Raw genomic sequence first — 13,902 nt, 5'->3', positions numbered from 1 at the left:
AACAAGATGGCCGACCACCGGCTTCGAACAATCACAACGCGAAAGTAGCGAAAGCACGTAGTTCGTTCATTTGATCCATCCATAAAATGTGTTGCTTACCTAACGTCCACATCCGTGACACTCGTCCTGTCGCCTTCACAGCTCTTCTAGCATGAGCTTCGCCACCTTTAGTTTGGTCGACTGTGATATGCGGGAAAGCCCACTTTCGGAATTTAACATGGGGGGGGGGGGCGATTCGATATGTCACCGTTAGGGTAAGCGATCGAGTAAAATTCCCGCCGTGGTGCTTTGCACCGCAGACGTGGGTGTAACGGCAGGCATGACAATGTCGCTAGGCCAAAAATAGCCGGGCCACGTAGTTTCGGTTTCTGAGGCTCTCTGCCGACAGCGGCTGCTGTCCGAATCCAGCTGCGCGCTGCTTTCAGACAGCGACTGACGTCGTTGGCGATTTCTTTTTCTCCGTAGAATTATCGGCGTTCCGACGCCAAAGACCGTTTCCTTCGCAAATTACACGCGCGTTGTTCTTCCAGCACGCCGAAACTGCGCGCTTGACACAGGTTTTCCGCCCGCCGTTCGTGCAGTGGAGCCTCTTTCCTGACAAGGCCTCGCATTTTCGAATTTTCGTGTAGGGGGGGGGGGGGGGGGGGGAAGGAGGGAGGGAAGGAAGGGGAAGGGCAGTAAATGAAAATTCTACTTTCGGGTTATTGGTTAATTTATCATGGTCCTGAGTCTGAATTAATAAAGTTTTACTGCCCATCATGCTATTTTAGTTCCTAGATATGTGTCATTCATGGATTTCATTTTGTTGCTCATTTTGCGGGAACACAGTAGTGGTTGCGTACTGTTATGCTATATGTAATCAAGCAGTGTACATTTCTGTGCATACCATGTCTTTTTTTTTATGTTGCTGAGTCAATCTGTTTTTTTTTTTTATTTTAGTTGTGAACACCATGCACTATTCAAAAAAAAAATTGCACTTACTGTTTGCCTTTTTCTGAAGCTTGAACAGGTGTATTCGATACTGAAGTCGATATTAGAAGACATTTTTTCTTAATATTCATATTCCAAAACTTAATATTTGCACACCTGCTTAAATCACATTGTTCAGTGGTTGTACGTTTAAATGCTTATGTACTTAATGGTGGCAACACATAAAGACTAGGATTAATTAACCTACGAAACAGATTATCAAGTCACCCCAGTTGAATTCGCATGATCCAAATGACTTGTGTCCTTTTAAGATTTCCCGCACTGTTGTCTCAAGGCATTTTTCGAGTCAAAGTAATCTGCATAATTTACTGCAGCACAGTAATGGCGTGTAGTAATATATTTGTAGGTTGCTAAAGAAATGGCATGATGAGAACTGCAAGCCTACAGTGTTAGCAATGTGGCAAAGAAGAAGAATGGAGGCAGTGGCTGTTATTGTGTTCATGCATAGATCATGTTGTTCTTGTTCTTTGGTTCATGAGCAACCGCAAAAACTTTGTTGAAAGTGAATGTGGACTTCATGTTTCTTAGAGTTGCATTGAAACACATTACAGCCAGTTTGTTGCTTGCTTAGAAAGGATATATTTCATGCATTATCTAGTGCATTGCTTCTCCAAGTCTGTGTTGAATATGGTATAACCACAGTGCTCACATGAGCTCTCGCAGTGTTACGCAGAAATTTTATGACCAGTGGACAAGGTCAAAGAATCGTGTCAGTGGGCAGAACAGGAGTCCAATTATTTGCGAATTATCTTTTCCATGCTAGTAAAACACAATACTGTACCCTCTTACCGTCTTACTGCCAAAAGTCATGTCTACTCGGAAATGTGGAGGCAAACACGTTACTAATGCTTACAAGCCTATTGCACGTAATATGTACGTGGTGCAAGAGATGAGAGAGATTAAAGGATATTATTAGTCACTTTCCATCTATTTATATGGTTGTAAGCAGAATTTATTGAGAATAACTCGCCTTATAGAAACAGACCATGACTTTTTTCATGTGTGGCTTGCTTAGACCTGTCAAAGGTGTTTGAATGATCAAATCTCTTTGACCAGGTTCCACACAAAAAACTTTTGACAAAACTAATCAACTTTGGAGCTGATTACATTTATCCATTTCATTGTTGTGAAATGGATAAAAGCCTACCTTACAAATAGGATGCAAATCAAGGAAGTAAAAGGGTCTAAAGCAAGGATAAAAAGTAACCTTAGGTGACCCTGAAGGATCTGTGCTCAGACCTGGTCTTTTCCTTAGGGTTCTAATATCTCATGAAGCATTGGCTATAAACTTGAAAATTATTTGCTGATCACTGTGATATTTACTCTGCAGATTTGAAGTTTTTAAGGTCAAGTTGCTCAGAATTCTTTATTCACAGTATTTATTGATTATTTTGCCAAGTGTAAAACAAAAATTAACCACAAAATATATGTTCCAGAATCAATTAAATATATACTAATGAGTTTGGTGGACAGCCTTTGAGTTGCAGCAGAAATTTTAAGTATCTGAGGGTACCAATATCTAATGATTTGAATTGGAAAGCCCAAATTAATAATCTGTGTTTCTTAGCGAATAAATTATTGTTCATCAGGCATAACCTGAGGCTTAGACAGATAAAAGATACGTTAGTGGTATGTTTAACCTTAGTATGTTCAGAGTTGCAGTTCACCAGCATTGTGTGCCAGCGTTGTTAAAAATATAAGAATGATAAGTTATATAAACCTGCCGTGGTGGCTGAGGGGTTAGGGCGCTCGGCTACTGAGCTGGAGTATCCAGGTTCGAACCCGACCACGGCAGCAGCATTTCGATGGAGGCGAAACACGAAAGGCGCCCGTGTGCTGTGCTATGCCGGTACACGTTAAAGATTCCCAGGTGGCCGAAATTATTCTGGAGCCCTTCACTACGACACCTCTTCATTCCTTTCTTCTCTCAGTCCCTCCTTTATCCCTTCGCTTACGGTGTGGTTTGGGTGTCCACCGAAATATGCGAGACAGGTACTACGTCATTTCCTTTCCCAAGAAACCAATGTAGTTTATAAGTTATAAAAGTTAAGAGAACAGTGCCCTGGTCTATAGCCTTGAAATATGGCACAACAGATTCACTCAGAAAAATGCTAGTTTACTAGGGGTGTGCGAATATCAAATTCTTCGAATACGAATCGAATACGAATACTTGGCTCCGAATATCGAATCGAATATCGAATAATCAAGGACAGGCGCATTTAACCACTACAAAACATTTATTTGAGCACCCAAGAACATAACAGTTCAACTATCGATGATTAAATGAACATAAAAGGTGTGTGTGGCTGCACAAAAAGTATCAGTCTCGAACATTATTCTTAGAAGAGTGGAAATATCAGAGAAGATGGCTGGTACACAGCATTGATTAAGGCTAGCTTGCCATCAGCACGAACGCGCGTTGCTGGGATGAACATAAAAGGTTGTCGTGAAAGAAAACCCGCTGCTCCACATGGTCAGGTAGAAGTAGTTCCCTTCTAGCTGAAACGACTTCTCCAGCCACAGAAAATGCCCTCTCACTTGGCACTGAACTGGCACGTATTGCGAGGTACTTCGTGCACAGCTCTGACTACACCAGCTTCGCAGGTATAGCCACAAAGAAGCTCACCAGCGCAGTCAGCTACGGCATGGCCCTTGAGGTCCATGCGCATTGCTCTGGACGCCGCCTTGTTGTTATGTCTTTGTCGATAGGGCTTGCGGACCGAAATGAACGCCGGTGCTCACAATGAATATTCGGCTAGATACGAATATTCGCGTCGGGTCGAATATTCGAGACAACACGAATACTTGGATTTCGAATCGAATACGAATACTAAAAATATAATATTCGAATTATATTCGAAAATTTCAAATATTCGCACACCCCTATAGTTTACCTCAATTTGCTTCCACTGTTTCTATTCCAGGAGGTAGCCAGATTCAGTGTTATTAATTTAATGCACAAGTATCTGTTTAATCTGAACACAGAGCAGTACACAACACATTGGTTGCTGTACTGGCCCAGACAGTTAAATTTTTTCTTTCACCTGAAAACAATTGAAGAATCGAATATTTTTTTCTTTCTCATGCAATTATTTCATCTGGCTCAGTAACTCAGTTTGAAAACAATTTCCAAACAGGCTTAAGCACACCCATTTCTGCATTATTCCCATCTTGTCTTAATTGCGCAGGTCTTTATTTTGGTCTTGTTTTTTTGGCCTTCATTCACTTGGTGCAAGTATCTATTGTTGCTGTTGGATCTTGTATATTTGTCATATGGCAGTGCCAAATTCAGAACCTCATTGCGGCATGCTGGCAACCTAAAATATTGAGGAATTGGAAAAATTATCTCTTTACGTCCACTAAGACACTCAACCTGTGTCAGCCCTAATAGGGCCAGGTGTATCTATAAAGAAAAGAAGGAAATGATAGGTTGAAATGGTGGGGTTGAGTGCATCTTGAAGGTTGTGCTAATGTTAAACAGCCTCTCCCATCATATGCTGGCATTAGCAAATATGGATGGGCTATTGTGCGCATTGATAGGGAGGAACATGAGACTTAAAGGTCAATTTTTGTTAACACTTGGTCAAGCAGGTGTTGCCCACCAGTTTCGAGACCCAGTAGAAATATGGGAAGCAGTGTCACAGTATCATCTTACCAACCGGTTTGCAGTTAGTGACTTGCACAGACACTTTCCAGTGAATAATTGGTAGATAGTCTGTATGCTATGATGCGTTCTTTCAATTGTTGGCAAGTGCACCAGTTGCAAAATGCCCTTCACTATTTGCTTTTAACAAAGCTGTGATGGAGTATGCTAGCAGTAAATGAATAAATCTTTATCAGTGAGAGTACTAGGGAGTCTTTTTATTCACATACAGGCAACAGTTCATTTGTATGACCTCTGTGGTAGCTTGTGTTTTCATGGTCTTTCATTATCACATTAGTTGACCTGAAATGCATCATTGCTAAACATAGACAGCCTGCAAGAGCTTTATTTTGTCATGCACAGTTCCAGAGCATCAGCTTGAAGGCAGTATTGAAAATATCTCTGGAAAGTGGTTGATGAAGCATTTAGCCCTTGCGCATGTGCACAGTTGTAATTTCAATGCGTAGGCCTGTGATGGATCTGGCTGTAATCATTGGTGTGTTGTGTCCCTGTCTGTGCAGCAGCCAAAGCAGCAGGAGGCTGAAATGGCTGCACACTTGTGCCTGGAAGAAGCAGAGGTGGTGCGGCTGGTGCTTGAATTTCTGGCCAATCGGGAGCTGAGCATCAGCCAGCTGGCCCTGGAGCGGGAGTCGGGTGTCATCAATGATGCCCTGTCGGATGACTTGCTCTTCTTGCGCCAGCTGATCCTAGATGGACAGTGGGACAACGCTCTGGACTTTGTCCAGCCTCTTGAGGACATGGAGGCCTTTGATAGCAAGCGTTTCAAGTCAGTATTCAACACCTTTTTTCTTTTTCTTTTTTCATACTGTCTCGCATTGCTTTGAAGTTGCATGATGGTGGATTATTTCAGTAGAAAAGATCAAAGTCCAGTGTGCACCATTAGGTGTTTAGAAAATTTGTGAGAACCATGGGTTAACTGCAATGTTTCCTCGTGGCTTCGTATGTAAGCATGCTAACTCACATTCTTGAATTCTGCCACCTTGGGTCTATTAGTAGCAACATGCGGGGCTTTTGGTGCTCTGTATTCTTCTGCACTGCCAGAGTGGATGCAGGCAAAAGTAAACATCTTTTGGGACAAGTGTTTGACTGTCATCACTTGCTTAATTCAGAATGTGCTTTACTATTCTCCTATGGTGGTTTCTAGTGAGGCTGGTTATCACCATCAAGCAGGATAGCGATGGCTGTCACATGTCCAAGTGGCCAGATATCTTGTCCCTGGCTCAGCATATTGCCCTAAGCTTTTTGCATTGTGAACAGCAGTGATGACTGACAGTGGTGGTGTCGGTGCATCTAGCTGATATAGTTTGTAATGGCATTGTGCACAGCCTTCATTATGTGAGCCGATTTGTATTTTACACACATGAAGTGGCTGTGTTCAGAGGGTACAGGCTGTAAAAAGCTAATTCATCAGAGAAAAGGGACAATGTATGCATGCCGCTCTCTCATCTAAAATTGGGCTGCTGTACTCGTGCAGGCCAACTGTTGAAGGCAAAATTCCAGAGGCCCGTGTGCTGTGCGATGTCAGTGCACGTTAAAGAACCCCAGGTGGTCGAAATTTCCGGAGCCCTTCACTACGGCGTCCCTCATAGCCTTAGTTGCTTCGGGACGTTAAACCCTAACAAACCAAACCAAACTGTTAGAAGTATGTTTTTATGAAGCTGGGTAAGGGCTCTATGCAGGCTGTTAGTGTCTGTGGTGTCTTGAATAATTTTTTTGTGCCATCTCTGCTAACTTGGCGAGGGGCACTGCCTTAGCAACCCCACCTGCATTTTGCTATGCCCTACAGGTTCTCGCTCCTGAAACACAAGTTCCTGGAGCTCTTGTGCATCCGGTCGGAAGCTGGACTGGTGCAAAGTGCTGAGCTAGGTGTGGACGATATGGTGGCCTGCTTGGCAGCCCTGGAACAGTGCAGCCCCTCCCGCGAGCACTACAACCAGTTGTGTCTCCTTCTGACTTTTCCCCGGCTCTGTGATCATCTCGATTATAAGCACTGGAATCCAAGCAATGCCCGCATCAACTGTTTTAGGGAGGTCTGTCTGTTTGCCTTCAACTATCCAGAATAATTATGCTTCATGCTTCATATTCTTCTGTATCTGCAGTGAGTAGTAGAAAATAATGTAAACTGTTGACACCACAGAGTGTTCATGGTGAAGGATAAAGGTTAACTTGTGTGTTTGAAATGAAGCCGAAGAGGTTTTGAAATTAACTGAGCTTTAATGGTCTTGCTTAGCCATAAATAGTATCTCTCCGTTAGTTATGTTCAAAAACCACTTCAGCATCTCTCTATAATTCTGAATAGGCCTGAAATAATGAGTTCCTTGATAAGGGTGCAGAGGCCGTGGGTTCGATCGCTGCCATGGCAGTTGCATTTTGATGAAGGCAAAATGCTAGAGGCCCATGTACTATGCAATGACAGTACACATTAAAGAACCCATTTGGAGCCCTCCACTTTGGCGTCCCTCATAGTCTGTGTTGCTTTGGGACATAAAACCCCTTAAGCCATAAACCAATGGTGCTGTGGCAGTTCAAAGGTAGTTTTTGAGCATGGACAGAGAGCTTTATTTTAAGTACTTTTAATGGACTTATAGGGAAACTGAGGACATATTGAAGTTGGCCTGTATTTATAGATTACCACATTCTAATTGCAAAGAGGACAACTCTCGCCAAAAACAGAGCTTGTTTAAGCTAGAAAAGACCAGAAAATGATATGCAAGTGATGCTTCCATTGCCTTTTTCATAAACAAACTGTGATGATTTAGAGACGGTTTTCGTGGCAGGCCCCGGAGGCCAGGCTACACCGCCATCCATTTTAAGGCAGGGATCAGGGTGTTCCTTTTGATTTTGACATCACTAGTTTGAATCGAGGGCGTGGGAATATTTTTTAATCCAGTTTTTTTGGGCGTCTCTCATAGCCTGAGTCGCTTTGGGACGTTAAACCCCACAAGCAAATGAGTTTTCTTTTTTTTTTTTTCAGCTATGAATATGTTTTTCTCTCGAGTCTCGAGACGAACTTCAGCCCAACCAGAAAGGGCCATAGGTTCGATTTTTACACATAACGAAAATTGGATGGAATTGGCCTGAGTGTGTTTTTTTTATATTTGTGGTTCACTTAAGTAGCCTGCAGTTTGTCATTGTTGGCCTTATGAGCAGTTTACACTGCCACACATGAGTAATATACTTGAGTAGGACATCTTGTCAGGTTATTTGACATAATTCTTCAGACGTGGTAAAGTTGTGTGTTTTTCGTGCAGTTTTGTCATGTCTGAACACGTGAATAGATTGTGAATATGTAAGTTGTGGGCTTTTTGTTTGCCATCTGTCTGAATTCCGTAAAAGATGTGAAGAAGCTTTGTGCACGGTGACAAACTAGCCTTTCACCAAAATGCATAAATAATGGAAATTCAGAATTGATGTTTGTATGAAGGTCTTTGTGGTCATTTTCATATGACACCTTACAAAGGGCAGCCAATTTTAATTGCATCTTTACAAGCCTCCAGACTCATGTACAGTCTTTGTCAAAAGTAACCAGGCTGCATGGTTTGCTTCTAGCTTGTATAGTGGAGGCCTTGTGGCTTTCCTAAAGATCGAAAGGTGTTGGAAGGTAAGAAGACCCCCAGTCCTTACCTTTAACGACCATTTCAGCTTCAGGGAAGCTGTAAGGGCTCCGCTGTACGAGCTGGAAGCAAACCACGCAGCCTGGTTACTTTTGACAAAGACGGTACACCTCAATAAGCTATGCTGGGTGCACAGGCTTCATTGTATGAAAAGTCCCTCTTGACATTGGCTGTGCTCAATCACATCTCCGTGCCTTCTTGCCACACATGCATTGTGTCGGCTAAAAAATGGTTCATCATGTTGTTTGGGAACATGCTTCTAATGCTGCGGTCATCTGTCTCTGAGAATCGGATCTAAACATTGTTGCTGATGGCCAGATTCTGCAGGAACTACTGTTGTCTTCTGAAATTTGGACAAGTCGCAAATTGTTGTGTTCATTGATTATTCCCCACATTTCAGCATGTAAAGAAAGTGTGAAAAGTCAAGCTGCGCAAAAAAAAATTGCTTTTGGTGCCTTATGTCCAAAAGCACTGTTTGCAAGAACTGCAGCTTACACATTCTGTGGCTGATACTGGCAGCATTGATTGCCGAGTCAAGATTATGCTCTCACTGTTCACATGAATATTTTTTAAAATTTCTGTCAAAAATGTAGTCTTTTCGGCTTGTCTACCAACCTTATACAGTACACCACAAAAGCTTTTAGGCAAATAATTGCCGTATTAATGGCGTGCTAAAATGATTTTTTTTTCTGCCATCGTATCGGGGCATCATGAAGCATTAGTGCATTTTTACAATGTTGTGGGAGCCTTTGTGTCGAGTGAAACAGTATGAAGTAGTTACAGCTATACATTACTACCTTACTAGGAATAAATGAAAGCAAAAGTTTTCAAAGCGGCTTTTATGTGAGTAAATAAGGTATTTTTGGAACATCGCGTTGTCCGTGTGGGGGGTGATTGTCGGCTGGTGGTATGGGGTGGGAGTGCGGCCTATAGGAACACATGTAAATAAAAGTTTCAGAAATATTTTTCTCACTTCACAGATTTCTCCAGGTGCTTTGAAGAAGTAGAGTGTGAGAAGGTATACTACATCATTTACAAGCTGGGCATACCCCAAAAGGCGCTCTTTCCGCTGGGTGTTTCCCTGACTCGTGCAAGTTCCTCTTAATCTGACATTTTTGCCGTGCACCGTCGTGGCGCACGCTATATTCCCCCTCAAATACTGCTGTTGCAACAATAGCAAGGTTTACATTGAGGACAGCCCTCAAACAGCACGATGAACGAACCACACACTATAGCAGACGACTAGCACCGTAATTACTCACATAGGTTGCGCTGGAAGAAGCCGGAGCTGCAAGTGGCCCGGGGGTAGTGTCTGCAGTGCAATCTACTACAGTGCAATCTACTACAGTGCGTGGTTCTCTCTCGTGCACTTTCCATGCATTTCGGAACTGCTTTTTCATGCAATGCTGTCTAGGCTGTCTAGTTTGAACGACTGTATTGGTGGACAAGTGTAGCTTACTCGGCAGCAAGTCTGACTACACGATAAGCTTGCGCAAGTCAGGGGAACACCCAGTGGATAGCTAGAGCGTCTTTTGGAGGCTACATGGGTGCTCTGCGAAACGAGAAAATTAGTTCTTAACGTATTGCTTACATGTGTTTCATTGGGATGTGCTCCGACCTTGTACCCCCAGTCAGGAATTGCCCCTGAAGACACATATAACACGACGTTTTAAAAATACATTTGAAATGACGTTTCATACTTTCATAACCTGTTTTAGGATGAACTTGGTTTTTCTTCACAAAGGGACGACATCATCTTGGTAACTTGGTTGTCTTGGTAGGGCTTGCCTTTTCAAGAGAAATAACCAAAGTAGGGTGCATCAGCACTATGCGATACTTCCCAGGGTAGCCTGTGTTTATCAAGCCACAGCATAAAAGACAGTTCTATTGTTGAGGCGCTAGCGTCTGGGTTGTTGATCAGCAAAAGCAGCTAACATTGTTAGTGCAGTTGTGCATGAGTTGTTGTACTTACCAAGTATTTGTCTTCTTCAGCTTGTAGCATGGCTGCACCTTTGTCGTGCAGGTGCTGCCTTTGGTAGAGAAGTTGCTGCCGGCACCCGTAAAGTCTCCTGTTACTGTGCAGCGCACCTCCTCTGGTGATCGGCTTGTCCAGCTTCTCATCAAGGGGATCTTGTATGAGTCCTGCGTTAACTTGTGCCAGAAGAAGGCAACTCTTCCTCCGAGCAGCGCTCGGGATGACGAGTTTCACTTTGCAGAGCTTCTTGGCAATGCTGATGCTGACCTAAGTCTCTTCTCCTGGCTCCAATGCCTCCCACCAGAAGTTTTCTCATACCCATTCGAGCAAAAAGTTCTAAATGTTGATATTCGGCAATTAGTAAAACCATTCCTCGAAGCCTCTTGGACTGAGCAGATCCTGGCAACGCCCATCAAGCCTAGAGTCTTTCCTCATTCAGCTGTTCCACGCACCCCAATGAGTCGTTCCCTGATTATGGCCAGCATGGAAGGTGGCTTGTTTTCTGCAGGTAGCCACCCAGCCCTCAGTGGGGGTGCCAAGATGGCTCTCTCAATGGCAGACCTAACCTCATCGATGTCGAGATCGTTTGGTGCTTTCCATTTAACGGGGAAAAAGTTAATGAACACTTCAGTTGATCGGCTTTTTGAGGTGGGCGACGTCTTCAGCACCAGCTGTACTGATATTCGGACAGGCACCTTGCCCGATTTGCTCAAGGAGGAAGAGGAGGAGAACAAGGACAGCAACGAGAAGGGGTCCAGTGATGGGGACAAGTCTCAGTTTTGGAAAGAGTTCCAACGCCTCAGGAGGAACGTGCACCATAATGTAGAAGCGTCCTCTGCAGCTCCTCCCGCTGCTCCGTCAGCTGCCTCTGTTGAAAGTGAAAAAAGGACGTCAAACACATTGGTGACAGTTTCATCACCTTCACTGGCCCCTCCTCCTGCACCTGCTGCAGCTGCCACTGCTGCAACAGCGCCTACACGCACAAAGCCTGCTGTGGCGACACCTGTGTCTACATCACAAACTCCAGTTGGGCAGCCTACAGCATTAAAAGGCAGTGTGAAGTTCACTATGAGCACTCCGCGAACTCAGAGGACAGGACCTGCTCATGTGACAACAGTGACTGTCGACGGAGTAGCAAGAAACCTCTCTGATGACCCCAGGTCTTCTGACAGGTCAGTGGTCTTCCTGATAGGCCTGTTTATTTATTTATTTTATTTATTTATGGCATACTGCAGGCCGTGCGGCCCAAGCAGGAGTGGATACAGAACAGAACACAAATTGAGCAATAATACCAAAGTGCAAACAGAAAACGAGCAGCGGGAAATGACATGGAAAAGAAAAAGAAACTAACAAAACAAACTAAAAACAAACTAACAATGGTTACTTATCAAATCAAGAGACCGTACACACGAAGCTGGTAAGCTGTTCCAGTCACTGATGGTTTGCGGAAAGAAAGAGTGCTGAAATAAGTTAGTCTTTGCAAAGTACGGGGTCAGAGAAAGGGGGTGGGAGTGTCGGGTTTGTCTGGTGTTCTGTAGATTAAGATACGGCGAAGAATTAATTCCAAGTTTATGGTTAAATAACAAAAATAAGAATTTCAATCGAAGAAACTTGCGCCGGGACTGAAGGGTTGGTATGGAATTCGAATGCATTAATGCAGAGACAGAAGCAGTTCTATTGTATTGCGAAAACATGAATCGCACAGCTTTCCTTTGGATCCGCTCAAGTGCTTTTATGTTAGTGAGAGTATACGGGTCCCATACAATGCACGCATATTCCAATTTAGTCCTTATAAAGGTTTCATATGCTAGTCTCTTAACTTGAAGTGGTGAATCTTTTAGTTTATGGCGCAACAAGCAAAGTTTTCGTAAGGCAGACGAGCAAGTGTTAGAAATGTGAGTGTTCCAGCTTAAGTTGTTTGTTAATGTAACACCAAGATATTTATATTCAGTTACTTCGGTAATTTCTCCTGAACCCAGAAAAAAGGAGCGTTTAAATGGATTAAGTTTTCTCGTAACACGTAGTAGGACAGTCTTTTCGAAGTTAAGTTTCATGCCCCATCGATTGCACCATGCGTGGATACTATTAAGGGACGTGTTTAGTATTGCCTGATCGTCAGCTGATCGGACCTCATTGAAAATAATACAGTCATCAGCGTACATGCGAATCTGTACAGGTTCATCAACCACATCTACAATATCGTTACAATATATCAAAAACAACAGCGGCCCAAGCACACTGCCCTGAGGGACACCAGATGTGACCGGAAGAGCGCAAGAATCATTTCCATGTTAGAGTAGCAGTTTGGGCTGATTGGGGCGTGGTGATGTGAACAGCATGACAGAGATGACAGGCAAGAATGTGAGAAACGCTTTTTCTTGTTATTTTCTTTGGAGACGTCTCCGTCATGCTGTTCAGGTCATAACACTTTTTCATGATTTCTTCTGCTTACATTCTTGAAGATAGTGCTCCCAAAAATGCTCAGTATGTAAAGCAAAATGGCATAAACAACACGCAGAAAATGTGGAAATTAACTTGTCTGCATTTGTACAGCCCCCATCAAAAGAATACAGCCCAAGGGGTTTGCTCTCCAAGATGTTTAGCAGGGCTCCCCAGCATATCCAGTAGTCCAAAGCTTGGGAGAATTGAGGGTGTGAAGCCATTCCTCTTTCAAATGATTATGATCCCTGAGGATGCATAACGAGGCATGCTGCAGGCCTCAGAAGCAAACCCCTTGGGCTGTATACTTTTGATGGGAGGCGTGCAAATGTGCATGTGAATTTTCAGTAATGCTGGAAAATTGAAGCCAATTGATCACATGTGTTCAGCACTGTTGGGAGGTTTAGTTAAGAATTGTGCTTGTAAAGCTCTTGCTACTGGGCGCTGTTGTTCAGTTGGTATAAAACTGCAGTGAAGTTTATTCCTGCCCAGAAAAGTTTATACAATGAACAACGCTTCAATAACTTTTCAGTTAAATGAAGTTTTGCAAAATTCCCTACTGAAACGTCATTGTGTCCAATGCAAATGTGTTTCAGTTCTATGAATTTCAGCACATTGAAACATACAGTTCAGCAAACACTTTGCAAAAGATTAACATACAGCCTTAGGTCAGTGTATGCATATTTTTCTCAGGTGGAGCAATTTTTGTCAGTGAAACTCTGGACACTGCAATTCCAAAATTGCACAGCTTGTAAAACTTTCCACCATCATACTTTTGCTTGCAAAACTTTGGGACTCCATATCTTCAAGATTTTGTGAAATGACTATGGTACATTTACGCAGCTGGCTTGTAGCTTGAACAGGAGCCAAAAGTATTGGCTAGTGCTCTTGTGTTATTTTCCAGGAAGAGGCACAAGTTCCTTTCAAACAATATTCAATGAGAATTTAAGCAAAATATTCAGTAATGAGTCTATAAAAGTTTTATCCTCCCAGCTTGCATTTACTCCAAAAAGGCTGTATAAAAGTCCAAAAAAACTTGCCCAGTTAGCGGTGATGACAACAGTGAAGGCTCAGCAGAAAGTTTCATTTTATCATAAGTGACAAGTATGCAGTCCATGTGTGACGTTCTCAGTAGTCTGAAATAAATGCCTCTGGAAACTATTTTAATGCTTGAGCTATACTTTTTTTTCATCAAAATCAGTAACTTTGTGCTCATTTCA

At 43.0% G+C, this 13,902-nt stretch overlaps 1 protein-coding gene across 2 annotated transcripts in view; it reads left to right on the top strand.

The window, feature by feature from the left end:
* Positions 1-13,902, top strand: part of LOC149353670 (WD repeat-containing protein 47) — a 149,528-nt gene that overhangs the window by 4,146 nt on the left and 131,480 nt on the right. Inside the window, exons 2-4 of one of the 2 annotated variants that reach the window (XM_089582716.1) lie at positions 5,158-5,420; positions 6,441-6,684; positions 10,292-11,415. In XM_089582716.1, coding sequence (XP_089438842.1) covers positions 5,179-5,420; positions 6,441-6,684; positions 10,292-11,415 — 1,610 coding nt within the window. In that variant the 5' untranslated portion in view covers positions 5,158-5,178. Of the gene's footprint in view, positions 1-5,154; positions 5,421-6,440; positions 6,685-10,291; positions 11,416-13,902 lie in introns of both variants that reach the window. The other variant, XM_089582715.1, reaches the window with a different exon arrangement.

This window comes from Amblyomma mixtum, chromosome 3 (assembly GCF_055824585.1).
Source record: "Amblyomma mixtum isolate Tamu chromosome 3, ASM5582458v1, whole genome shotgun sequence".
Lineage (NCBI taxonomy): Eukaryota > Metazoa > Arthropoda > Arachnida > Ixodida > Ixodidae > Amblyomma > Amblyomma mixtum.
This window is presented reverse-complemented; position numbering and strand designations above follow the sequence as displayed.